The 27,337-nt window shown below is 43.8% G+C and overlaps 1 protein-coding gene and 1 pseudogene across 3 annotated transcripts; one reads left to right on the top strand and one right to left on the bottom strand.

Annotated features, from left to right (window-relative positions):
* Window positions 1-1,640: 1,640 nt before the first annotated feature.
* On the bottom strand, window positions 1,641-27,337 carry ZNF354A (zinc finger protein 354A). Of its 3 annotated transcripts, none has more exons than XM_078365798.1 (5): window positions 27,235-27,337; window positions 26,316-26,400; window positions 24,122-24,248; window positions 23,102-23,197; window positions 1,641-3,919 (listed from the first exon to the last, which is right to left on the bottom strand). In XM_078365798.1, the coding sequence occupies exons 2-5, from the start codon at window positions 26,346-26,348 to the stop codon at window positions 3,780-3,782; spliced, it is 396 nt and encodes a 131-aa protein (XP_078221924.1). In that variant the 5' UTR covers window positions 26,349-26,400; window positions 27,235-27,337; the 3' UTR covers window positions 1,641-3,779. The 3 variants fall into 3 exon arrangements, with proteins under 3 accessions (XP_078221924.1, XP_035146568.2, XP_002744579.3); XM_035290677.3 differs by lacking the exon at window positions 1,641-3,919 and adding an exon at window positions 9,121-11,145 and having other exon boundaries at window positions 26,316-26,464; XM_002744533.6 differs by lacking the exon at window positions 1,641-3,919 and adding an exon at window positions 9,121-11,145.
* Window positions 4,406-5,634, top strand: LOC100395042 (fructose-bisphosphate aldolase A pseudogene; annotated as a pseudogene).

Below are 27,337 nucleotides of genomic sequence, written 5' to 3'. Positions count from 1 at the left end.
TTGCCCAGGCTGGAGTGCAATGGCACAATCTTGGCTCACTGGAACCTCAGCCTCCCAGGTTCAAGTAATTCTCTTGCCTCAGCCTCCGTAGTAGCTGAGATTACAGGCATGTGCCACCATGCCTGGCTAATTTTGTATTTTTAGTAGAGACAGGGTTTTTCTGTGTCGGTCAGCCTGGACTCCAACTCACAACCTCAGGTGATCCACCCGCCTTGGCCTCCCTAGTGCTGTGATTACAGGCGTGAGCCACCGTGCCGGCTGTCAGTTTTCACCTAAATGGTGTCAAAAGGATCTGAAATAGTAGATAAGAGGCCAGAAAAGAAAGCAGTCCCGGAGACAAACACACAGAGCAATTCCACTGTGCACACCGAGCCCAGCCTTTCCCATTCCAAAGACACAGGAGAGATCGCCTGAGACAGCGCCCGAGAGAACAGATCCCATGAGGACATCATGTTCTTCTCTCTGGATCTCAGCATTGAGGGAGAGGCCATGTTCACTATGAACGAGGCCAGGACAAGTTGTCAGGGCTGCTGCTTTGTCCACCCGTTGCTGAGGAACAGCAGGAGTGAGGCATGGGCATGCTCGAATGGCAAGCCCTGTGGGCAGGTGTGGAGGGAGCCCACAGGCAGGGTCCCCTATCAGGGTGCCTCGCCCTGCTGCGCAGCGTGATGCGCTGGGCTTGCAGAAGTCGCTCCCTTCACAAGTGTGAGCTGGAACACAGAAGAGAAAATCCTGAGGGGACTTGGTCCTCCATTATAGCCCAGGATTCTCTCTAGGGCCCCTCTCTAGGGCAAAGCCTGAAACTTTTGAGACTAATGATCCAGTATATGCCTTATAAAGGGAGTGGATTTCACTGTGGTTTAGAACTGCTTCTATTTTCAAAGTTATGAGAGAAGAGGTTGATTAATGGGCACAAATATACAGTTCAATAGAAGAAATAAGACCTAGTGTTGGATAGAACAGTAGGGTGACTGTAGTTTAGGACAATCTATTGTATATTTCAGAATAGCTAGGAGAGAATAATTTGACAGTCTCTACCATAAAGAAAAGATAAATAAGATGATCAATATCCCAATTATATTGATCTAATTTTTACAAATTATATGAATGTATTAAATTATCACATGTACCCCCCCAAAAAATTTTTTTTGAAAGAAAATCACCCATTGTTTCAATACCAATCCTGAATAATTCACACAGCCACAATTTTTGAATTCAAGGGGATCTGGAAGGAATGAAGTCATTGGAGAAAGTAATTGAGAATTAAGTGTGTCACATCTGAATGCTTGTGTACCCCCAAAATTAATGTGTTGAAACCCCACGGCCTGATATAATGGTGTGAAGGGATGAGGCCTCCAGGAGGTGATTAAGACTAGCTGAGTTCATGAGGATGGATCCCTCGTGCATAGGACTGGGGTCCTTGTCAGAGTCCAAAGAGAGCGTGCTTCCCCTTCACCACCTGAAGAAGGAGATAGAAAGTGGGCCCTCACCAGACACTGAATCTACCACAGTCTCATCTCAGACTTCCCAGCCTCCACAATGTGAGAAATACATTTGTTTTTGTAAGATAGCCAGATTGTGGAATTTCGTTGTAGAAGCCCAAATGGACTAAAACAAATAGGTAAGCAGTAATATCTGGGTTCCTGGGCAGAAAGAGTTTAGTGACAAAATAATATAATTTTTTAGGGATAACAACAAAGGACAGAAAACAGAAGTTGAGAGCAGAGAGAGAACTTATGGTACTCTTAACCCAGCTATGGAAGGAGGAGCAGGTGCAGGGGATGAGACTGGAGAGTGGAGACAGAGGGCCCACTGACACATTTTCAGGCAGTGGATATCGCTGTGCCAGAGGGGAGTACAAGGCCCAGGGGACAGAAGCCAGCCCCCAATGTCAAGGAACAGACCATGATTTGCAATGGGTGCTGGGTATCAAGGCCTTGGTTTTCTTTCTTTTTTTCTTTCTATTTTTTTGAGACAGAGTCTTGCTCTGTCATCCAGGCTAGAGCACGGTGGCATGATCTCGGCTCACTGCAGCCTCTGCCTGCCGGGTTCAAGCAATTCTGCCTCAGTGTCCCCAGTCACTGAGATTACAGGCACATGCCAGCACTGATGGGTTTTCACCATGTTGGCCAGGCTGGTCTCAAACTCCTGACCTCAGGTGATCCATGTGCCTTGGCCTCCCAAAGTGCTGGGATTACAGGCATGAGCCATCTCGCCCAGCCTAAGACCTTGCTTTTCAATGAAATAGTCTGAGACTGAGTCTCAGCACTTTCATTTGCTCTGTGAGCTCAGACACATCCTCTGCTCTCTCTGGGTCCTGGTATCTTCCTCTGCAAAAAAGGAAATCTTACATCTCACCCTTCTGATTGAATCAGGTTGACCCGAAATATGCTCCCTGTTGATTAGCTTAAGGATTTGGGACTTTGATGGCATCAGCCAAATCTCTTCAGGGTGGCACCTAAACCAGTGCTTCATTGGATACCTGGGTAAGGGTGTGACTGACTTCGACTTGGACAAGGATTTGAAAGGATTCTGGGCCCCATATCCCCAACTGCGAAATAAGAAGTTGTCTTATTAGCCGGGTGCAGTGGCTCACGACTGTAATCCCAGCACTTTGGGAGGACGAGGTGGGTGGATCACCTGAGGTCAGGAGTTTGAGACCAGTCTGACCAATATGGTGAAACTCCGTCTCAACAAAAAAAAAATAAAAACAAAAAAAAAGAGGTTGTCTTATTTTGCACAAATGAACACCCATGATTTCTAAATTTTTTCTACCTGAGTTTCCAGTGAAACCAGAGGTGCTGAAAAATCCCCACCTTGGTGTAACTGTAGAATGAACTGCATTTTGTGAAATGCTTTTTCTGCATCAAGATGAACACACTCTCCCCGACCCATTATATTAAATGTGGTGTGGTTGATTTTTGTATGTGGAACAAATCTTGGACTTCTGGGATAAATCCCACTTGTTCATGATGTGTAATCATTTCAATATGCTGCTATATTTATATTAATTTGGCTAGAAATTGCCTATCCATAGGTGCCAGGGCCTTCAAATTCCGCTAGTATCCTTGCTTTTGTCTCCACTTGTGATTTTGAGTTTCCCCAAATGCTCCCCCTCAGGACAGTCTGTGGCTCTGTCTGTTGCAACCCAGTACTGGTGCACTGCGGCTCCGTTGGAATGGTGGCGCGGGGGGGGGGTGCGTTTTATAATCTTCCAGTTAAATCTGTCAGTGGGCCTGTGTCCAGGTGCTGGGACCTACTCAAGTGTTTCTCCAGTAGCGTAACTTTGCCTCCTTGCCCTGTTCTCCTCCCACCAGTTGCAGCATTCCAATCTACTAAAATCCTCAAAGTCTTGACCCATGTTGACAATGTTTCCTATCCCTTAGGTGAGACAGGAAGGTTAGCGAGAGTGGGGGAATGTTCTTCCTCCAGCTAGCATAAGACTCCAGCAAACTCTTTCCCTAGAGTGTAGGCTTTTATGGAGAACACTCTGGGTGTATTGCATAATGATTCCCCTTCTTCTGCCACAGCCCTTAGGGGATATTTCTCAGATCATCACCTGTGAATCTGTTGGGATTCCTGGAGCTAGTGACAATGGCGGTATGCTGGACCCATTATGACTATGGCCCCAGAAGTTTCTCATTCTCAGTCTAGTCCATATTCAGCCTCCAGCAATTCATCAAAATTACCTGTAAGTTTTCCTACCAGTTTATGGCTCCAGTATGCTCTAAGTTAATAGATCACAGCTGTGTCTCTGGATATGCCCGTCTCTCCAGATTTCACTGTCGTGACTTCTCAGAAAGATAGAAGTCACTGATTTTCAGCTTGACCAGCTTTTTCTTGTAAGGATTGGGGTGATGACTTCCAGGCTGTTTACATGTTGTAGTTGAAACTGGGAATTCCAACAAGTTTCTGAGTGCTAGAGGATTAAAGAGAGAATTGAAGGTTATGGAATGACAACAAAATCACAAAAATACTTTAACTGCTCAGTTTAAACACTTTAAATGCCGAAGAAGGGAACAATTTCATGATGAGTTCAGTGTCAATAGAATGGCTATCAGATGCTGTCTGTCTAGCATCATGCAAAAATGCAGAATATGGGCAGGACACCTTCCATAGAGTACTCCAGGCTTTGCTTTAATCTTGAATAAAAATTGTTTGCACTTCTACACATCTACATAAATTTGGATTATATCAACCAAAGGAATACAATCTGCCTTATTAACTCAATTGTTTCTGCAAAAAATTTCATAGTTTCCCAGGTCTCATCTAGAAGGGATAAGATAGTTTTATAAGCACAATTTTTCTAAAAAAAAAAAAAAACACTGCAGGCAGAAGGGGTCCTAGTGACGAGTGCCACGTTCGCTCCCAGAGTCCACTCGCCAGCCCACTGTCCTCCGCCACCAGATCCCGCACACTCGTCCCTCTCCTGTACCAGGAACTTGCTACCACCAGCACCATGCCCTGTCAATATCCAGCGCTGACCCCGGAGCAGAAGTAGGAGCTGTCTGACATCATTCACCGCATCGTGGCCCTGGGCAAGGGCAACCTGGCTGCAGATGAGTCCACTGAGAGTATTGCCAAGCGGCTGCAGTCCATTGGCACTGAGAACACCGAGGAGGACCGGCACTTCTACTGTCAGCTGCTGCTGACAGCTGATGACTGGGTGAACCCCCACACCGGGGGCGTCATCCTCTTCCACGAGACACTCTACCAGAAGGGGGATGATGGGCGTCCCTTCCCCCAAGTTATCAAATCCAAGGGCGGTGTTGTGGGCATCAAGGTAGACAAGGGCGTGGTCCCCCTGGCAGGCACAAATGGTGAGACCACCACCCAAGGGCTGGATGGGCTGTCTGAGTGCTGTGCCCAGTACAAGAAGGATGGTGCTGACTTTGCCAAGTGGCGTTGCGTGCTGAAGATTGGGGAGCACACCCCCTCAACCCCCGCCATCATGGAAAATGCCAACCTCCTGGCCTGTTACGCCAGCATCTGTCAGCAGAATGGCATTGTGCCCATCGTGGAGCCTGAAATCCTCCCTGATGGGGACCATGACTTGAAGCGCTGTCAGTATGTGACTGAGAAGTTGCTGGCTGCTCTCTACAAGGCTCTGAGCAACCACCACATATACCTGGAAGGCACCTTGCTGAAGCCCAACATGGTTACCCCAGGCCACGCCTGCACTCAGAAGTTTTCTCACGAGGAGACTGCCATGGCAACTGTCACAGCGCTGTGCCGCACAGTTCCCCCTGCTGTCCCTGGGATCACCTTCCTTTCTGGAGGCCAGAGGAGGAGGCATCCATCAACCTCAATGCCATCAACAAGTGCCTCCTGCAAGCCCTGGGCCCTGACCTTCTACAGCCGAGCCCTGCAGGCCTCTGCCCTGAAGGCCTGGGGTGGGAAGAAGGAAAACAAGAAGGCGGCGCAGGAGGAGTACATCAAGGGCGCCCTGGCCAACAGCCTCTCATGTCAAGGAAAGTACACCCCAAGCGGTCAGGCTGGGGCTGCCGCCAGCGAGTCCCTCTTCATCTCTAACCGCGCCTACCAAGCGGAGGTGTTCCCAGGCTGCCCCCAACACTCCAGGCCCCGTCCCCTCCCACACTCTTGAAGAGGGGGCCTCCTACTCCGGGGCTCCAGGCTGGCTTGCCCATGGCTTGCCCATGCTCTTGCCTCCCTTGTGACAGTGGTGTGTGGTGTCATCTGTGAATGCTAACTCCATCGCCCTTTCCAACACACTGCCAATAAACAGCTATTTAAGGGGTGGGGGGAGAAAAACACTGCATAGGCCAAAAAAAAAAAAAAAAAAAAATCTAAAATGCCTTTTTACAATATAACCCCAGATGCAAAAATTCGTTGTGATTGTTTGCATATGGGGTTACAGTGTAAAAAGAGTCATTTTAGATCTTAATAATCTCTAATAGTAAACAGAAAGATTATATTTTTATTACTGCAGATTTTATTCTGACACTTGAAAATTCATTTGCAATCTTAGAACCAGGAAATAATTTTGGTGCATTCAATTGGTCATTTGAGCTGAAAAGATTGATGATGGTGATATACAGTGTGGAAGGTCATCTGCGATGGTTGTTTTATTTTCATCTGAATTTCCTTTAATGGGAAAATTTGTTACTTATCCCTTTTTTTTAGTACTAGTTGAGGAAATCATATATCTCTTAGGCTTTGCTGTTAGTATATCCTGGCTTATATCTAACTTTCCAATACACTCCATATGGAATGAACAATTGTGTACTGTAGACAGAGCTTCAAAACATCTTTTTTCTAATTTGATACCAAATGTTTTGAAAATTAATCATAAAATGTATACTTGCATTTGGGATTCATATATACATAAATGAAAATAAACTGAAGGGTTGATCTCATATTAAATATCCTTAACACAAAACATTAAAAAAAATACCGTAATCACAATAATTGAAAATACTGATTTTGATCATCTCACGAGTGAAGCATAGTTACCAATAAATTGAAGCTGAACTATTGAAATGGGTGCAAACTTACAAACTAACAATAAATTGAACTTGGTATGTGACACAGAAGTCAAACTTGATGCACACCTGCAAGGAAGAACTGTGTCTGCAGGAACAGTATCCCTGAAGAAAGCCAGAGCTGATCTTATCCAAAATTTTGAGCTCAGTGTCTGGGATTGGTGGATTTTCAGAAGCAGGGGTGTTTATGAATTGACAGACTTTCAAGTGTGTTAGTGTGGTCACTGGAATAAGATGGTTGTCAACTGACTAACTTCCAGAAGCACAGTCACTGGAGGGAGGGACTTGCTGTGGTCTAGGGGCAGAACTAAGTGGCTTTCAGAAGCTGAAGGCCATCATTGAGTTGACTTCAGAAGCATGGCTACTGGCAGTGAGGCTGTCACTGATTTTTCAGACCATGTGGACTGATACAAAGATCTAATTATTGGGGATTATCTATTTACAACTTGGGAATTTGGCCAAAAGAACAGTCTTTTCCAGAAAACAAGTACTTTTATTCTCACTTCCTTGTCTTCTCTCAGTCAAACATGTAGGAGAGAGCATAAGAGATTGTTCCGATCTTTATTTGTGGAGGTACGATTTCCAGATTGTATTGCCACTTAAGCGATTTAAGTGCCAATTACTGAAGCAGAACAGTAGCTGTTGATGTTTCATTAATGGTGGGGAGAAACCCTGAGTACATTTAAGTCATCCTAACAAAGTGAATACAGGATTCAGGACAAAAATCATTAAATACAGGACTTTTGGCAATCCTGAGTCAGCTTTCTTCTCAATCACTCTCACCTATTTGCCTGTGAAAGCCATGCCTTATTTATTCTAATACATAATTATCTGCCTCCTGTTCTCCATCAAAGCTGTCCCTGCTTGAGCTGGGACCCTCATTTACCTATTACTTGAATTTAAACAGCCCAGATTTCTCGGCATCAGTCATCATCAGGCCTCAGCTTTCTTCACTCCCTTTACACTTACCTTCTATGCAATTTCCCTTGGTTACCATCTTTGACTCCACCAATTTTACCATAAAATCCACACTTCTTAGGTTGGCAGATAAAGCCTTTTGTGATTTGCCTTCTGTCTTCTACTCAAGCTTTAACATTTGTCCTTCTCCTGCTCACTGGTTCTACAATTAAGTTTCCCAAATGTGCCCCATTGTCCACCTGTGCTTTGGCACACGCAGTTTCCTCTTAATTGGGATGCTTCTCTCTCCCTCGGAGTTCCCATTATTCTCCCCAAATATGCCTCAGGAATCATTGCCCCTGGAAAGCTTTCTTTGATGTCTCCAGGCTCTCTTGATGAGTCTTTTTTCATCCTGTGCATATCTTTACAATATTCTCATATTGCAACATATTGTCATAACTTATTTGCCTATTAAAACAACAAAAACCACAATATAATCTGCTTGCTCATTTGCTAGTCCAACTCCATTCCCTTACCCCCAATTCATGGCTTTTGAAGAAAAGCATGTCTTAAAACTTGTATAGTACCTGCTCCAAAGTTAAGAAATATTTACTGCTATGAGGAAGAACTTGGGACTGCAACGTGCCCCCACCCCACCAAACTGGGAGGAGCCAAGAGACCAAAGAATGACTCAGCCAAATCCAGCTTGATGAGTAGATGAGTTTATTAGGATTTCCATATAGTGCACTTCTGGATGGCAGCAGGACAGCTCTGGAAATCTGCACCACCTTGTACCTCTAACCTGTGTTTAAGCTAATTTTCTGGTTCTTTGGCTAATGTGTGTGATTGGACTGTTTCCTTGGTGTGTTCTCAGATAGTCTGGGATGTTTGGGTTCTCAGTGACACTTGCTCCTTGGCTGGGAACCATGGCCTTTGCTTATTGCCCAGCCTTCAGGGTTCAAGCAGTAGATATAAACCCTTAAGTAACCTGGTAGAGGACCCGTCACACTACAATGAGTTTATGAAACAATTCACATCTTATTTGGGATGCTATGACAAGATACCGCATCATACTAGGTAACTAACAAAACATTTCTTACAGTTCTGGAGGCTGGGAAATCCATTTAAGGTGCTAGCAGGTTTGGCGACTGGTTATGGCCATCTTGATTCAAAGCAGCTTATCTTATCCCTGTGCCCTCACATGGCTGAAGGGCAGAACAAGCTGCCTTGGGGCTCCCTGATAAGGGCACTAATCCCATTAATGAGGGCTCTGCCCTTACAGTCTAATCACCTCCCCAAACATCCCAGTTCAAATTACCATCACCTTGGAGATTAGCATTTGGACATATGAATTTGGGGGAGACATAAACATTCAGACCCCAACAATGTCCTTTTCTAGAGTTTGCCACAAGTGTTAAATTTCTTCAAGTTCTTCTGATGTGTTGCTATAAATTTAAAAAATACATATTTGGTAGCTTTAAACCTGAAACAATTGCCTACTTTTCTTTTTAATAAAGTTCAGGGCATATAACTGGTACACCCTCCTAATAAATGACTTCAGAGAAATAAACCAAAGCCAACTTAAGACATAAAGTTTAGTAGAAAATTCCCAATTCACAACTACTAGAAGAATAAAAGACCAGATTTTTCTTTTTTAATGAAATCCATGCACAAGTTTGACATCAGGGTAGGAAAAGGAGAAACCCCAGAGACTGAGAGGTAGTAGTTCATAATTCATTTTTATCTTTTATTTTGGTCCTTTAAAAAGGTACAATTTGATCAATTCATTTGTATGCTATTAAAATGTTATAAAAATATTACCAGTTTGGTGGTCTTCTAATGAGAACTCTAAAGCACGCCTCCCACCCACTTAGATGTTTCTGATGATGATGTGATGACATGTAGCATATACATCTGTAGGAATAAGGAAAAAGCAAACCCATTTCAAAAATGGCCAGTCAATGTCTCCAATTGTAAACTCTTTATCTCAGGTTCTTTTTTAAAGTGTCTGACAGGCACAAACACTTTCCTCATAGCTATTACATAGTCAAGGTTTATCCATGGAATTAAATACCTAATGAGGACTATAGTTTTTTTCATATCCATTACATTTATTACATCACTCTCAAGAATGTATTCTCTGATGAGCTTTGGTTTAAGGCTTTCACATACAAATCTACTTTCTAGGAGTCCTCTTCAATATGAATTTTGTAATGATTAGTAAGGGATGACCTATGGTTGAAAAGTTTCCCACATGTATTACATTCATAGGGTTTCTCTCCAGTATGAATTCTCTGATGTGCAATACGTGATGAGCTTTGTCTAAAAGTTTTCCCACATGTATTACATTTAAAGGGTTTTTCTCCTGTATGAATCCTTCGATGTTGAATAAGAGCTGAACTTTGGCCAAAAGATATCCCACATTCCTCACATCGGTATGGTTTCTCTCCAGTATGGATTCTCTGGTGATTACTAAGGGATGAGTTACACCTGAATGTTTTCCCACACTCATTACATTTATAAGGTCTTTCTCCAGTATGCATTCGCTGATGTTGAATGAGCGCTGAACTCTGTCTGAAGGCTTTTCCACATACTTTACATTTACATGGTTTCTCTCCAGTATGAATTCGCTCATGAATAATAAGCGTTGAGTGGGAACTTAAGGCTTTACCACATTCGTTACAATTATAAAACTTCTCTCCAGTATGAATTATTCGATGCCTATTAAGTCGTGAAATAGAAGTGAAGCCTTTCCCACATTCGTTGCATCTATAGGGCTTTTCTCCAGTGTGAATTCTTTCATGTTGAATAAGAGATGCACTCTGACTGAAGGCTCTCCCACATTCACTACATTTAAAAGGTTTCTCTCCGGTGTGAATCCTCTGATGATAACGAAGGGATGAGCTAGACTTAAAGGCGTTGCCACATTCATTACATAAGTAGGACTTCTTTCTAGAATGAATTCTTTGACATCCAGAAAGGGATGTGTTGCAACTAGATGCCTTCCTACCTGGATTATATTTATAAGGGTTTTCTTCAGCATGAATTTTTTGATGTATAAAAAGGCCTGACCTTCGGCTGAAGGATTTACCACATTCTTTACATCTATAGGATTTCTCTACAGTATGTGTTCTTAGATGTTTATAAAGGGATGTACTGAGAGTAAAGGCTTTCCCACATTCTTTACATATGTAGGGTTTCTCTCCAGTATGTGTTATTTGATGTTGAATAAGAGCTGAACTTTGGCTAAAGGCTTTTGAACATTCTTTACATTTAAATAATTTCTCTCCACTATGGTTTTTCTCATGTTTACGAAGGGATGAAGTGTTAATGAAGGTTTTTTCACACATACTACATTTATAGCGTTTATCTGCTGTAATTTTTGGTTGATTAAGTAAATCTGAATTCTGTTTGAAGCTGTTTCCTTGTATTTCACATTTTGGTGGTGTTTCTTCTCTGGGAAATATCTGTTGCCTAATAAGCACTGACTTTGGGCTGAAGTTTTGGCTCAATTCAGTATTTTTATGGCTTCTTTCTCTAGCGGGAATTTTTTTGTGGGTGGTTGAAACTATCTGAAAACTTTCCTTTTTGTCCTGCTTTTTCTCTAATCTGCTTTCATATATGTAAGGCTTTTCCAATTTTAAATCCCAAGGTCCATTCCTGTTGGATCTTTTCAGAATCAGTCCCTGAAATGAAGAGTCTTGTGTCTGCGTTGACTTTGTGGTTTTACGACTGCTCTTCAATCCTGGAGGGAAGCAAAGAAGATGTTTCATGTGATATCATAGCAGTTGACTACCGAGATTAAATGTGTACTTAAATTGACAGCAATTTAAGTACCAGGGTGAGGAAAGAATAAAGCAAACCCATCTAAAGAGGGTGAGAAAATAAGAGTGACCAGAAGAATTGGCTAATGAAGAACAGAAAAGGGTTATAAGGGGAGCATGAGTTGAGAAAGGAATTTTAGTGTCAAGATCCAAAACCCTTGATGGAATCCTAATTATTATTATTATTATTAATTTATTTTATTTATTTTTTTTTTGAGACAGTCTCACTCTGTCGTCCAGGCTGGAGTACAGTAATGCAATCTCAGCTCACTGCAACCTCTGTCTCCTAGGTTCAAGCAATTCTCATGCCTCAGCCTCCTGAGTAGCTGAGATTACAGGCACCCACCATCATGCCTGGCTAATTTTTGTATTTTTAGTAAAGATGGGGTTTCATCATGTTGGACAGGCTGGTCTTGAACTCTGGGCCTCAAGCAATTCGCCTATTGTGGCCCCCCCAAAGTGCTGGGATTACAGGCGTGAGCCACCATGCCCAGCCTTTGTGTAATTATTCTTAATCTGGAAAATCCCTCCACCCCATGTCAAATTCCTTTGTATCTTTCAGATTCAGTTCAAAAATGGACTCTCAATCCTTTGAACAGCCACAGTTCATTCTCCTTACTATAGCACTTACCAGAGTATTAAACTTATGTATTAATTTTGTAGTATATACACAGGTATATTGTAGTTATATGTCTTTCTATGTCTGTATATATCTCACTTTCCTTTTCTAACATAACTGTTCTTCACAAGTAGATCAGCAGCATGCCCTATTTTCCTACAGATCCTCTTGACAGCACTCCAATTATATATAAAAGTTGTACATTTTGTTAATGTGCCCTAATTGCTTATACATTCCTAAACTTAAACAATGTCAAATATTCTTATGTATTTCATATGTATATACAAATATGCATATATACACATACACATTTCAGAGATTAGAGAGTTTTCAGGGCCAGTTCAAACAGGAGGAACCTATTACTGAATTCATCGACAAGAGGTACCACAAGGTAGGCCTAGAGCCAAGAGCTGCAAGCCAGGAAGGCAGACTATTAATGCATCAAGCAAGAGAGGCTACATGGGAGGGCTGAAAAGAGTCAAAGATCAACAAATAAGACAGGTATGAATATATAAGATAAAGCAAGGTTAACATGGAAAAGTAAAGAACTGAAGAAATATTAAAATTGGATAAGAACACAATTCAGTAAATACTAAATTCTGTCAGAGGAATGCTAGCACATAGTCCTAGCATTTTCTCCTGGGGTAGAGGTAACTGTTTAAAGGGACCATTTGTATCTCACTGTATTTGTGATTCCTATTTGACAGTCACTTTCATACCTCTGTACAACTTACTTCTGCTTAATAAACTTAATACATCCTGCTTTTCCCTTTTCTTATTAGTGTTCACTTACTAGTTCCCTTCATGGATAACTCTTCTTCCATTCTTTCTTTAAATAATGGTATTCCCTAGGGTTTGGTTTCTTTTTTTTCCACTCCACACATCCTCCTTGACTAATTTTACATGCCCCGTATCTTTATACTATTCACTGTAAGGGAAAGCAAGAGTTTCTTAACTTTATGCTTAACTCCTTTCTAGTTCCTTTTCCATTTCAGTCTTGCTAAATTAAGTGATCAAATTGTAATATATTATTTGGGCCAAATATATGGAGGGGGCAGTGGCAAAATGAAGTGCTTTTCCCTGTGTATATTAGCCATTGTTTCTAGGTTTAATACATGTGCTGGGAAGAAGGAAGCAAGATTCTGCAACTTGGATTATAGCTTGTAAGGCAATGATACAAACCTGTCTTAGGCCTAGTGTAAAGAAAGGCCCCTCACCTTTGCTAGAGCCCTGAGCATGGGGATCAGGTACTTAAGTGGCATTTTGTTTGCCACAAATTACTATTTCTACCGTAATCTCCTAACTAGTCTTGTCCTCTACCAATTCAGACTCCACACTGCAGCCGGAATAATAATTTTTTTTTTTTTTTTTTTTTTTTTGAGATAGAGTCTCGCTCTGTTGCCCATGCTGGAGTGCAGTGGCATGATCTTCACTCACTGCAACCTCCACCTCCTGGGTTCAAGCAATTCTCCTGTTTTAGCTTCCTGAGTAGCTGGGATTATATGCATGTGCCACCACGCCAGGTTAATTTTTTTATTTTTAGTACAGAGAAAGTTTCACCATGTTGATCAGGCTGGTCTAGAACTCCTGACCTCGTAATACACTCACCTTGGCCTTCTAAAGTGCTGAGATTACAGGGGTAAGACACTGTGCCCGACCAATCTTTCTAAGATCAGTATTTTACTATCTTGCAAACTTCCTTAAAGTCCTCCAATAGATTTTCAATGATTCACATCTGAAGACCAGAGTCCTTAACATGGTGAATACGGTACTATCTGATCTGACCTTTGTCCACATGTCCTCACCCCCTCTCCCCTGGCTTCTTGCCAGGTATGCTGAACTACATGCAGCTTCAAGAGCACTCCACGATTTTTCCTTGTTTATCTTTACATATGCTGGAGACATCCCTTCCATTCACAAATATTAAGTGTTTACCATGGACCAAGTAATGTTCTGGGGAATGCAGATAATGTATTGAATAAGACAGGGTTCCAGCCTTCAAGGAGCTTATACCCTGGGGTGTGCACATGGGTGTGCACGTGTGTGTGTGTGCGTGCATGCTAGGGAAGGAAGGGGGATGAAGGGATAAATAACAAGTACATACATAAAAGTCATATGAATACCTGAAGAAAGTGCTCAAGAGCTCCCTAGGCAAAGGAACCAGCAAACACAAAAGCATGTTTGACTAAGGAATAGCAGAGAGACTGGATGGAGTAAAGTAAGAGGAGGGAAAACGGTGAAATGATAAAATATGAGTGAAGCAGGGCCGGGCACTGTGGCTCATGTCTGTAATCCCAGCACTTTGGGAGGCAAAGGCAGGTGGATCACCTGAGGTCAGGAGTCCAAGACCAGTGTGGCCAACATGGTGAAACCCCATCTCTACTAAATATACAAAAATCAGCCGGGTGTGGTGGTGGGCTCCTGTAATCCCAGCTACTCATGAGGCTGAGGTAAAGAATTGCTAGAACCCAGGAAGCGGACATCTCAGTGAGCCAAGATTGCAACACTGCACTCCAGCCTGGGTGACAGAGGGAGACTGCATCTCAAAAAAATAAAAAAAAAAGGTGGGGGACAAATGCTCTAGGGCCCAGGTCATGGTAAGGACTTTGGAATTTGCCATAAGCCTTAGAAGAAGCTACTAGGGAATTATGTGTTCATTTCTGAGTTGGCTGCTGTGTAGACCGACTATCCTGGGGCAGCAGTGGAAGCAGAGAGGGGAGAGGCTACTGAAGAAGCTACGGCAGTTCTTCAGGTAAGAAAGTGCTGGAGGTACAGGTGACTGTACCAGGCTGTATTGTGAAGGAAGAGCTCGCGGGACCAAGAATAGTAAGACTCAGGACTCCCAGGACGCTGAGAAGGAAACAGGAAAGTTAGGGATCATGCCTAGGTTTCCAGTCAGAAGTCTTGCGTGCTTGCAGCAGTCACCAAGAAGAGAAAGACCAGGAAAGGGGCAAGTCTGAGGGAGCATTCTGTTTCAGGTATATTTGTGATGGCTGAGATGCCCTAATAGAGTTGCAGGAAGATATTGAAATACTAGGTGGTATTTATCATTCTGGAGATCTGGGGAAGGTCAGAGCTACAGACAGGCATTTGGGAGTCAGCAGCATGTGAGTTTTATTTAAAGCTGAAGAGCTGAAAGGAATCACTTGGACACTGAAATATTTGGAGGTTAAAAAGAATAGTATAAGGAGAGTACAGTGTTCTTGAAGCCAAAGGAAGCAAGTACTTCAGGGAGGAGGGAATGATAATTTTAACAAATAATTTGAGGACTAAAAACTTATTCCTGATTGTGGCGAGATGGAGGTTGCTTGGGGTTTACAGTGCTTGCAGTGGAATCACAAGGAAGAGGGCCCGACTGCAGGGAACGGAGGAAACAATGGGAGGTGAGAAAACAGAAACATTAAGAGTAGAAACCCTTAAAACAGTTTTTAAAGGAGAGTAAGAAAATAAGACATGGGAAGCCTTTCTTTTTAACAGATATAATTACCTATCAAAAGTTCATTATCAAAACTCATTCCAACTCTAACATGCCAGTATTTTAGTCCTGAAATCATGTTTTTCACTGAAGCAGACATGAGTTTTGGATTGTGGACATTCTAACTCTTCCTTATGATCTGTTTAAAATTTTTTAGAGGCCTACAAATAGGTTTCCTGAGGTACAGTTCAACCTTTGCCTCCTCCCATAATCAACCTCAGGCCCCAGCTACCTAATGAACAAGGTTAATACCTAGTTCAGAAGCTGAGAAACAAGAATTATCTTGCTGATAGCCACTGCCTTGACCAGTTCCTGTTATTAGATCTAGACTCTCCTACCTGGACTCTTACTATACCTGGAGAGTGTTTCTCCAACCTCCTCTCTCTAGATGATTTTATTCGCTCCCACACCTCCTATATGTATGACTATCCTGAAACATACTTTACAGATTTCTTTCCAACTACGTGCTAGAATTTCCACTTAAGTATCTTTTTCTTTTAATTCAGCCTGTCCAAATCTGAACCCAGAGCATTCCTTTTCAAATCTTTTTTTTATATGTTTTCCAGTTCAAAATGATATCATCATCTTTTCAGTTACTTTGCCATAAATTCTTTTTTTTTTTTTTTTTTGAGATGGAGTTTCACTCGTTACCCAGGCTGGAGTGCAATGGCGCGATCTCGGCTCACTGCAACTCACTCAATTGCCTCCTGGGTTCAGGCAATTCTCCTGCCTTACCCTCCTGAGTAGCTGGGATTACAGGCACGTGCCACCATGCCCAGCTAAGTTTTTGTATTTTTAGTAGAGACGGGGTTTCACCATGTTGACCAAGAAGGTCTCGATCTCTTGACATCGTGATCCACCCGCCTCGGCCTCCCAAAGTGCTGGGATTACAGGCTTGAGCCACCGCGCCCGGCCTGCCATAAATTCTTAGTTTTATCTCAGAATTTTCTCTTCCCTAGGAATTCATCAAAATCTTTATTATTATTTTTTTTTTTTGAGAGACAGGGTCTTGCTCTGTTGCCCAGACTGGAGTGCAGTGGTGCCATGATAGCTCACTGCAGCCTCAAACTCCTGGACTCAAGCGATTCTCCCACCTCAGCCTTCTGAGCAGCAGGAACTAGGTGCACACTGTGAAGCTTGACTAATATTTTTATTTTTTGTAGAGACAGGGTCTTGTTTTGTTGCCCAGGCTGCAAATTCTCTTAAATCTCATCACTAAAATGTCTCTAACAAGCCATCATGAATGTCTAAGTTGGGGATCTCCTTACTGTACAGTGACTTGCTCCTGATCCTTAAGGCATTCCTTTGACCTGTTTCTCACCTTTCCAGTATTATTTCCCACTGGATTTATCCCTCTTAATACACAGAACTGTTCTTATTTCAAAAAGCATTGGTCACTCCTTATTTACTAATTTGCCAAATATTTAAAAACACCTACTATGTATTAGGCTCTATCCTAGGCATCAGTAATCCACAGTTCACTATGGATCCAATAACTAAAAGGAACAGCTGATTTCTTCAGGGAGTTTACAGTTTGACATTAGAAATAGAGATATCAATAGGTAATCACAATACAACATGACTATTTTTACAATAGAAACATAAGCTAGAAATGGACGTGAATATGAGCATATCCAACTATCCTTAGATAATGAGGGTGCAGATAAAAAAGGGGTACAGCAGGTGACTGCTGGAATGTTTTATAAGAACTGACATGTAAGGTGGGATGTGAATGGAACTGCCCGCCATAGGCTAGATGAAGAGGTAGCACAAGGGCTGAAGGCAGCACCCAAATCTGAATGCAAGATAGTTTTCCAGACTTATTTGCTGAAGTATCCATCCCTACCTTACTTAGCCTATAAACTAGTCAGAATAATTAAAGCTCCACCTATCCAAATGTCACTTGCATTTGCAGTCTCATAAAGTTTCCTATAGTCAGAGAACTCAGGGAGCAATCTGCTGGGAATTATATATAAACCGTGATGGGGGTAGTATTGCATATTTGTAAACATCCTCCATAATGTTTGTGTTGGTGGTAAAGAGAAAAGCTGTTCTAGAAATTTTGTTGTGGTAACTCTTATTTTTAAAGCTTTTAACATAGAAATTTTCAGCATATGAAAAGTATTGTGAATTGTACAATGAATCTCCAAGCCAGCTTCAATAACCACCAACACTGTTCTATTGATAACTTATTATGGGCTGAATTGTGTCAATCAAAAAAGATATGAGGAACTCCTAACTTCCAGGACCTCAGAATATGACCTTATTTTAAAATATGGTCTTTGCAAAGACCATATTTTAAATAAAATTAAGATGAAGTCATTGGGGTGAGCATTAATCCAATTTGATTGCTGTCCTTGTAAAATGGGGAAATTTGGACACAGGCATCCAGAGGTAAAGATGATGTGAAGACACAGGGAGAACAGTGTGAAGACAGAGGCACAGATAGGACTGATGCAGCTGCAGGCCATGGAGCATCTCCAAGCTGGCCATCACTACCTGCTAGGAAGAATCAAGGAAGAACTCTACCCAGTCTCAGAGGCCTTGTGAATACCCTGATTTTGACCTGCAGCAGTGTGAGACAACAGATCTCTACTGTTTTAAGCCACCAAACTTGGGTACTTCAATATGGAGCCCCAGGCAAACTAATACAAACCCTTACATCTCTTCCACTAGATTATGCTAAAGCAAATCCCAAACAGCAATTATTTTATCTGCAAAAACATCAAAACTGCTCTTATCACATCCATCAAAATTAACATTATTGCTCACTATTACTTTTGCCCTTAGGATATATAGCTCTAATAAGTGAAATTGCTACAACGTAAAGGCAATTCAAGTAATACTTTCTGTGACTAAGCCACCAACCTGGAACACAATTAGGGTTCTTTGTTTCATTTTGCTTTCAATATGAAGGGGGCACTTTCTCATTTTTGTTTAATTTTGTTTTATAATTTTATAAAACATTTTTATAGTTCTGAAGTCAAAATTATGAGATCTCAAACAGTTCTAGATTCTATCTCTGTTCCATTCTTCTTCTTCCTTCACCTTGTAGATAACCACTTTTATTAATCTCCTTTATTTTTTGATTTTATCTTTCTAAAAAATATATAATCATGCGCCGCTTAATGACTGGGGTATGTTCTGAGATATGCGTTATTAGTAATGTTGTCCTGTGCAGTCATCACAGAGTGCACTTACACAAACCTAGACAGTACAGGCTACTACACACCTAGGCTATATGCTATAGCCTATTGCTTGTTGGCTACACCCCATACAACATGTTACTAAACTGAAAACTACAGGCGACTGTAAGACGATTTTAAGTGTTTGTGCATCTAAACATATTTAAACATAGAAAAGGGACAGGAAAAATACAGTATTACCATCTAAGGGACCAACATCATATATGTGGGCCATCACTGACTGAAACATTATGTGGTCCATGACAGTATAAGCAAATACACACACATTTTTCTTCGTATGCCCTACCCACCTTTCTTAGATAACAGTGCTATACTTACTGTTCTGTTCTGTACTTGTTCTCACATTCTAGAGATCAGCCCACAGTGGAATTTATACAGGTCTTCCTCATTCCACTTTACAGCTGTGTGGATGTACCACAGTTTATTATCTTGGAGTACCTTAGGTTTAATTCTAGGCCCCCGATTCTTCTCACTCTGCATCTTTCCACAGGAAACTTCAATTGTAGACTCGTCCTCTAAGAAAGACATCTCCTGTACTCAACTCCCCCTTACAGACAGCCTACTCAAAAGCCTACTTTGAGCACTTTAGATGCCTCAAAATCAACACACCTAAAACCAAACCCATGATTTTTCACTCCGACCTGGTCAACCCCTTGTCTCTGTAAATGGCACCAGTTCTGAATCAAAACCTTAAGAGTTAACCTTATCACTTCTCTTCCTCAGCCTCCTCACCTAATCAATTACCAAGACCTGTTTATTCTGCCATATAAACCTGCTTCATATTCCTCTACTTTGCCCCATCTACTGCTACTGTTCCATCATAAGCTGTGCCTCCAATGTCACCTGCCTCTCCTGATTTTCCTTATAGTACATTTTACCTGTCTTCCCTATGGGTTCATTTCTTTGCCTGGCTTCCTGAAATACTGGGGTTCCTCAAGATTCGGTCTCATGCTCTTTCTTACTCTTACTGTAATATGAACACTCGCCCTAGGCTAAGTTACTCTCCCCCATTATTTTAGTTAACTTATAATTAATCAGGATCTCCCAAATTTACATTTCATGCTCAGTCTATACTTTGAGGAACAGTACCCCAAAATCAATACTACTTGTCATCACCATTGGGATAACTAGGTCAACCAAAAACAACTCAATTTAATTCCTCTAGAACCGGATTTATATCATCTCCAAATTTGATCTCCTTCTAGTGTTCCTATCTCATTGAATGACATCACCAACCATTACAGAACAAACCAGAAATCAAGCAAGCATCCCCGACAACAATCCCATTTAGTTCGCTTGTTTTTATTTTCTTTCTTTTTTTTTTTTTTTTTTTTTAAGACAGAGCTTTGCTCTGTCACCAGGCTGGAGTGCAGTGGTGCAATCTCAGCTCACTGCAACCTCTGCCTACTGGGTTCAAGCCATTCTCCTGCCTTAGCCTCCGGAGTAGCTAGGACTACAGGCACGCGCCACTGCGCCCAGCTAATTTGTGTATTTTTAGTAGAGACGGGATTTCACCATGTTGGCCAGATGGTCTCAATCTCTTGACCTCGTGATCTACCCACCTCTGCCTCCCAAAGTGCTGAGATTACAGGTGTGTGCCACTGCGACCAGCCTTTGTTTTTATTTTCTTTCTTACCCCATCTCCTTTATCTTCCATGTCTAACAGAAGTCCTGCTGGCTTTATCTGCCAGATATCTCTGGGACTGGTTCACTTCTTTCTGTCCCTAACACCGCTAACCTAATTCAAGTTATTCATGCATTCACTGTATAACTGGAAGCTTACTCTGGCCAGGGACTGTTTTAGGTTTTCAGAAATACGAGTGAATGAAAGAGGCAACACCTTCTACAGAAGCTAACGATGCAGAGGAAGATACAGATCATGAAGAAATAGGTACTATTACACAGTGCTAAGCACAGGGAGGGAAAATAAAGCATGCCGAGGAGACAGTGTGAGGACTGGAGGGCCGTGTGTCAGATAAGCTATGCCTGTGTGAGTAGAAGCCTGTGCAGCACAAGGAAGTGAGCCATATGGGCACATGACTGCCACAAAGAACAGTCCCAGACAGAAAAAAGCAGTGGCAGAAGCCCTGAGTGGAGGCCTGCTTGAACCTCCCTGACAAACTGCAGGGCTGCCAACGGTTATTAGAGGCCTCGAATAAAAGGCAGGGTAGAAGTAGTTGAGGGTGAAGAGGTAGCCAGGGTCAGACCATGTAGTGTATTTCTCCTACAGACGTGTTAAAAAGACAGACAAGTGTGGTTCCCATATCAAAAAATCTCAACTTTCTTCAGAGAGGAGAAAGCTTTCACTAGCCCAGGGGCTGTGGAGACCGAGGCTGCCTACCCTGCAGCTCCTCACTGGGCCCATGGCACAGCGGGCTATCACTGAGTCATCTGGACCTGACAAGCCCTGGCACTGCAGCCATCAGCCTTTCCACATGGGCTGCAGGCTGGTGCCAGCAGAACACAGCCTGGGCCTGCCCTGGGCTACTTATGGCTCCTCAGAGCCTGTGCTTGGCTCTCAAGCACCAACCAAACCTTGTAAGACAGAGACTGTGGCTCTCTCAGGTGCCTATTCTGCCTTCTCCTCACTGGCTTTGCTTCTCCAGACCTTCACGAACACCATTTCTTAGGCGGAGCAATTCTCCATATTCTCAGATCCTGGGCCCTTCCTCAGGGAAGCCTTTGCTGATGCCACCTGCCTGCTCTGTGCTCTCACAGCACGATTGTCTTTCCCACGTGTTCCTCACTGGAACATGTCCTTCTATGCCTTGTAGGCAAAGAGTGTGTTCACCCTGTTCCCTCATTAGATCGTGTGCTCCAGAAGTGCTAGACCTGTGTCCCTTTCTGCCCAATTCTATACCGCCAGCGCTCAGCACGGATCGCTCATCACTGACCAAAGGACAGAAAGCTGTGGGTGAGGGTTCATCCTTGATCACCCAGAGCCAGAGCCCCCCAGTTCAGCAGCTCTCAGTCCCCAACTGCCACGATGGCCCCTCCCCATTTCTCACCTCTGATTACCTCTTGGACTGTGTCACCAATTCCTCCAGCTTAAGTGCGTTTCCTGGGATTTGGGCCTCTGCTCAGCCCCCTACCCAGTCAGCTCGAGGCTTCCAATGCCCCTATCATGCTGATGGCTCCCTGACTTCCCTTGAGTCTCGGCACTGTCGCTTACCTGGCCTGTCACTAATACACCTGCCCACCAGCAATCTCCACCTACTTCACTTGCATCCCAAGTGAAATTCATCCCATACCCAACTCCTGTACCCTGATCATGCAGGTGCCTCCTCATCCCTCACGAACCATGGCAAGTGCCTTTGTCTGGTACCTTCCACGTCCCACCTCCCTCCATGACTGCAATCGCTCTGCAAGGCTTCCTGCCTCTTGTTTTGCTTCACTTTTTTTTTTTTTGGAGATGGAGTCTCACTCCATCACCCAGCCTGGAGTGATGTGGCGCTATCGTGACTCACCAGAACCCACCTCCCAGGTTCAAGTGATTCTCCTGCCTCAGCCTCCTGAGTAGCTGGGATTACAGATGCCCATCACCACGCCTAGCTAATTTTTGTATACTTAATAGATACGGGTTTTGCCATGTTGGCCAGGTTGGTCACAAACTTCTGACCTCAAGTGATCCACCCACCTCGGCTTCCCAAAGTGCTGAGATTACAGGCATAAGCCACCATGCCTGGAGTTTTGCCTCACTTTCAGTCATGATGCTTCCAAAGTGACCATTCTTATAAATTCAAATCACATTAAGAATTTCATGAATATATTCTCTTTGTGAAAAATTAAAACGTTACATATAAATAACACTCTCTTTCATGGGACCCATCCTCGATCCTATTCCAAGTGTAACTAACTAATGTCACCAGCTAAGCGTGTCCTCCTTAACATTCTCTCTGGGCTTATGTACACATTACACATGCACATAATTTTCATTAAACATAAATGGTAACATTGTAACAATGCTCTGTAACTTGTAGGGAGCTCTGTGGATGTCCCTGGGCTCTCGTTTTCAGGGTGGTGATGCTTGCCAGAGGAAGGACACACTGCTGTTCTTATACTGATGGAGGCTCAACTGTTTCTAATTCAGACCAATTTTTCTAAGATACCAAGGAACATATGATTCCCTACCTAACTCCTTCAATGATTTCCAGGGTTCCATGGGACAGTTTCCACCTCTCAGAACTGTGCCAAAGCACTCACCACGTGGCCCTTTCCTAGCTTTCTAGGCTATTCCTTCCTTACCTTCTCCTTTTCCCAAATACACACCCTGAGCTCAGCCAGAGTGAGTTATTCGAAATTCTTTAAATATACTATGTTTGCTTAATGAATACATGAAAATACAGCCCTCTCCTGAAATAACAGGAAAGAGCAAGAAGAGATTCTGGGAGAATCATGGTGAAGTGATTACATGGAAATAATCGCATCTAAGAGCCTGGGCTTCCCCTTCCCCACCACTTCCGAAGGTCTAAGAATCCTCAAGGGAGTTTCCCAACCAACACTCCAGGCTATACCTCCTCTCATTAACCAGAGAGTTGCCTGCCACAATTCCCGGGCACCTTGGGCCACCCACTTACCTAGACAGGGGCTGCCAGAACTATCTTTCTCCACCTTCCAGGGGTCTTCTCCTTGCTGCAACAGGGAGATCACTTTTGGTTTGGTAAAAGGGAGCCCTGCACACAGACAAAAAAGCAAAACAAAACAAATCAAGCTTTTTGTTTTGACAGTTATCCCAAATTTAAACACAAAACTCATAGGATGGTACAAAGAGCTTCCATGTAGTGCTTAAGTTGTGCCCCCAGGAGGTAAAGGAGTAGGGTAAGGAAAAGACAAGTGACTTGTAGGACAGGACTTTGGTATAATTAATTATATGTTAACAAAATATAATATACATGCCATATTGGTAATTAATAGGGTGCCATTAGCTTTCTAAAGAAGAGGGAATGTTACATATAGAGACTGATTAAAATTTGTAAGTAGGTTATCTATGAAAAGGATTATGTATGGGTAGTTTGTTTAAAAGGAGAAAACACTATCTGACTTCCTTTTAAGGATGGCAACGTTCAGCAAACTATGGGCCATGGGCCAAATCCAGACCACTGCCTGTTTATGTATGGCCTTGTACAAAGAATGGTGGACAAAAAGAGAAATATGTTACAGAGACCATTTTGCAGCCCACGAAGCCTAAAATCTTTACTATGTGGCTTTTTATAGTCAAAGTTTGCTGATCCCTGGAAAAAACAAATGGGAAAGGCAAGTGGTAGGCCTAGAATCTGAATGAAGCCCTCCTTGAGAGATGAGCAAACTACAGAACAATCATTGGGAAATGATGCCTGAAACATGAAGAAACTCTGAATGTGCAATTACATCAAAGGAGGGGAATGATTATCAATACCACCTCTTCCATCCCCAGACACAGGGGCAATTCCATGCCTGTAAGATAGAGTATGTTTTTAATATTTATTTATAAAGATCTGGTTTGTACAATCCTCAAACTCAGCTCAAGTTTTTCAGTGACCAACAGCTTTTATTCAGGGAAGGGTGTGCTGAGATAGCCCAACTTTTGAATTCTGTTTCTAGAAGGGAAATTTCCTTACCCAGTGAGACCAGGTTCCTATAGTTCTCCAGCATCACATCCCGGTACAAGTTTCTCTGAGAAGGAGCCAGCTTCCTCCACTCATCCCGGGTAAAGAGCACAGCCACATCCTCGAACGTCAGTGACACCTGTAAGGACAAGCCGTTCCAGCTCACCCAGGACCACCTCAGAGTGGAGAGGGCAGCAGTGGGGAAGACAGGCTACCTAAGAAACACTTCTGATACTATTCAAGCTTCTGAAGGTTCCAGATCATTCATTTAATGAACAACTGGCCAGTAACGAAGATATACTAAGCAGTACACAGTGAGAGCCAGGCCTTATCCAGCCAGTATAAGAGATGGGTAGAGGGATTAAGGACATTAGTGGGAGTGTTAATTAGAATATTCTTTCTGATGGTGATTTGATAATACATATTAGAAGCCTTAAGCATCAATTACTCTATTTGTACTGTAATGAACAGTGCAATAAAGTACACACACAAACATATTCATGTTTGTAAGAGCAAAAAACCCAGGAACAATCTAAATAACGATGGAAGTTAGGTTAAATAAGGAACTTTCTGTGTGCTTACTCAAGCTTAAGGACAGTAATGATGAAAAGTAAAATAGCTGTAATTTATTGAAGGCTTTCTACGGGCCAAATACTGTCCTAAGAGCTTTATGTTAATTTGCAGTGTATAACCTTTATTTAATATTTACAACAATTCTATGAAGCAGGTACTATTATTGTTACCACTTTACACAAGAGAAAAAGGCACAGACAGGGTAAGAAATTTGTCCAGGTTACAGAGTCACTGACCAGCTTTGTGACTTGTACACATTTTTTTCTTTCTTTGAGACAGAGTTTGGCCCTTGTTGCCCAGGCTGGAGTGCAATGGCATGATCTTGGCCCACTATAACCTCCGCCTCCTGGGTTCAAGTGATTCTCTTGGCTCAGCCTCTCAAGTAGCTGGAATTACAGACACCCGCCAACATGCCTGGCTAATTCTTGTATTTTTAGTAAAGATGGGGTTTCACCATGTTGGCCAGGCTGGTCTCGAACTCCTGACCTCAGGTGATCTGTCTGCCTCAGCCTCTCAAAGTGCTGGGATTACAGGCGTGAGCCACTGCAGCCAACCGATTTGTACAAACTTTTTATCCTCTCTGTGACTGTGTTTTTTCCTGTGTAATTCAAATCCAGGCAGATGTCTGACTGAGCCTCCACTCTTAACTACTCTCTAAAACTGCGTTTTAATGTCTGCCCCCTAGGGCTAAGAAATAAAGACGGACAGTGATGATGATTGCACAACAATGTGAAAGTACTTAAGATGCCACTGAATTATACACTTAAAAAATTAAAACGGTAGGTAGGGCGCGGTGGCTCACGCCTGTAATCCCAGCATTTTGGGAGGCCAAGGTGGGTGGATCACGAGGTCAAGAGATCAAGACCATCCTTGCCAACATGGTGAAACCCCGTCTCTCATAAAAATAGAAAAATTAGCTGAGTGTGGTGGCGCGTGCCTGTAGTCCCAGCTACTCGGGAGGTTGAGGCAGGAGAATTGCTTGAACCGGGGAGGCGGAGGTTGCAGTGAGCCGAGATCCACCACTGCACTCCAGCCTGGCACCTGGCAACGGAGTGAGACTGTCTCAAAAAAAAAAAAAAAAAAAATTAAAACGGTAAATTTTATGTTATATAATGGTAAAATACATACATATATACACACACAAATAAATGAGTATAGAAAATGATTCTGGCCGTGTACAGTGGCGCAAACCTGTAATTCAGCATTTTGGGAGGCTGAGGAGGGTGAATTACCTGAGGTCAGGAGTGCGAGACCAGCCCAGCCAACGTGGTGAAACCCCGTCTTTACTAAAAACACACAAAAAAGATGGGTGTGGTGGTGGTCGCCTATAATCTCAGCTATTTGGGAGGCTAAGGCACGAGAATTGCTTGAACCCCGCAGACAGAGGTTGCAGTAAGCTGAGATTGTGCCACTGCCTGGGTGAAAGGGCGAGACCCCCCCCAAAAAAAGAACCACCAAGACATATAGATGGGCAAGGTGGTTCTCCTCACAGAATCTACCACTCGTGGGGGCGGACCAGCTCCTCCAAGGGAAAAGGACTTATGCGCCATCCTGGCTGAACATGATTCTGGGTGAGGAACTTCAATTAGCGGGAAAATCTATCCACTGGGATATGAGAGGGCAATGAGCTCACCTGGGGCCTCGCTTCCCACTGCCCAGCAGCCATGTCCTCTTTCTGGGCTCTTCCCTGATGACCGTGCAGTCTTCAGAAGGCGGATCTGAGGGGAAAAAAGGAGCCAAGAGGAAGCCCCTTCTTGCTTTCCAGCCCTGGAATCTTCAGCTCTGAAATCCGACCACGTGCGCCCTCAGAGGGAGGAGCCAAGAGCCCGCGGAGAAGCAGCGCTGGGCCGCCTGTCCAGGCCCAGGTCTCGAGGATTAGGGGCTTCCAGAGGGGATGCTGGACCCGCGGCAGCAGCAACAAGCTGAGCCCACTAGGACCAGGGCCCGCCCCAAGCTTATGAGTCCCTCGACGCCAGGTGGCACTGCCAGCACCCACTGCACCGCTCAGGAAACTGAGGCAGCGCCAGGACACCTGCCCGTCCATGCCCCTGCGAGGCTGGCTCGGGATTCCCAACACGACGGCCCCGGGGACGACTTCCCTCCACCCCAAGCCTTTTTCCATCCGGTTCCTCTGCCTCCCGCCAAGGAATCATCTCCTGACTTCCACAGAACACGGCTTTGAAGAGGAAAGCGTTAGGTGTCCCGAGTAGGGAGGGGCGGCACCGCTGGAGACAGATAGGGAAACCAGGGACCCAGCTGCGTCCGCCCTGCGCTCGGGGTCCCAGCGCCGAGTCCGCGAGGCCCACACGGCGCGGACAGGGCGGACCCCAGAGTAAATGCCTGTCTCCGCATCCACTGCGGGCCGCTGCGAGCCCGACGTGGGGGCCCCGGCAGTGGCGCGGAGCGGCCCGCTGGGGGCGAGAGTCCAGGGCCCGAAGCGGGGTGCGGTGACAGATGCGGCGGTGCCCGCCCGCGCCCACAAAAGACACTCGGAGCCCCGGCGACGCAGGCCGTCCCCGCCTCCTCCTGGCTCGCTCGCTTCTGTCGCTCACCTCTCCAGACTCGGGCGTTCACGGGCCTCGCCTCCTGGCCGCGATCCGCAGGCGGGAGGCTCAGGAACCAACCCGCCCGGCTACAGCCGCGCGACTCGGCTCC

This window comes from Callithrix jacchus, chromosome 2 (assembly GCF_049354715.1).
Source record: "Callithrix jacchus isolate 240 chromosome 2, calJac240_pri, whole genome shotgun sequence".
NCBI lineage: Eukaryota > Metazoa > Chordata > Mammalia > Primates > Cebidae > Callithrix > Callithrix jacchus.
Note: the sequence above shows the minus strand (reverse complement) of the source record. Positions and strands in the feature narration are given on the sequence as shown.

Excerpts from the sequence above, each read along its gene's own strand:
- ZNF354A (XM_035290677.3), bottom strand. The coding sequence starts at position 26,348 with ATGGCTGCTGGGCAGTGGGAAGCGAGGCCCCAG. Across the intron at positions 24,249-26,315 it reads AGTGGGAAGCGAGGCCCCAG|GTGTCACTGACGTTCGAGGA; the intron begins GTGAGCTCATTG and ends TTGTCCTTACAG. Across the intron at positions 11,146-23,101 it reads TTCTGGCAGCCCCTGTCTAG|GATTGAAGAGCAGTCGTAAA; the intron begins GTAAGTGGGTGG and ends GCTTCCCTCCAG.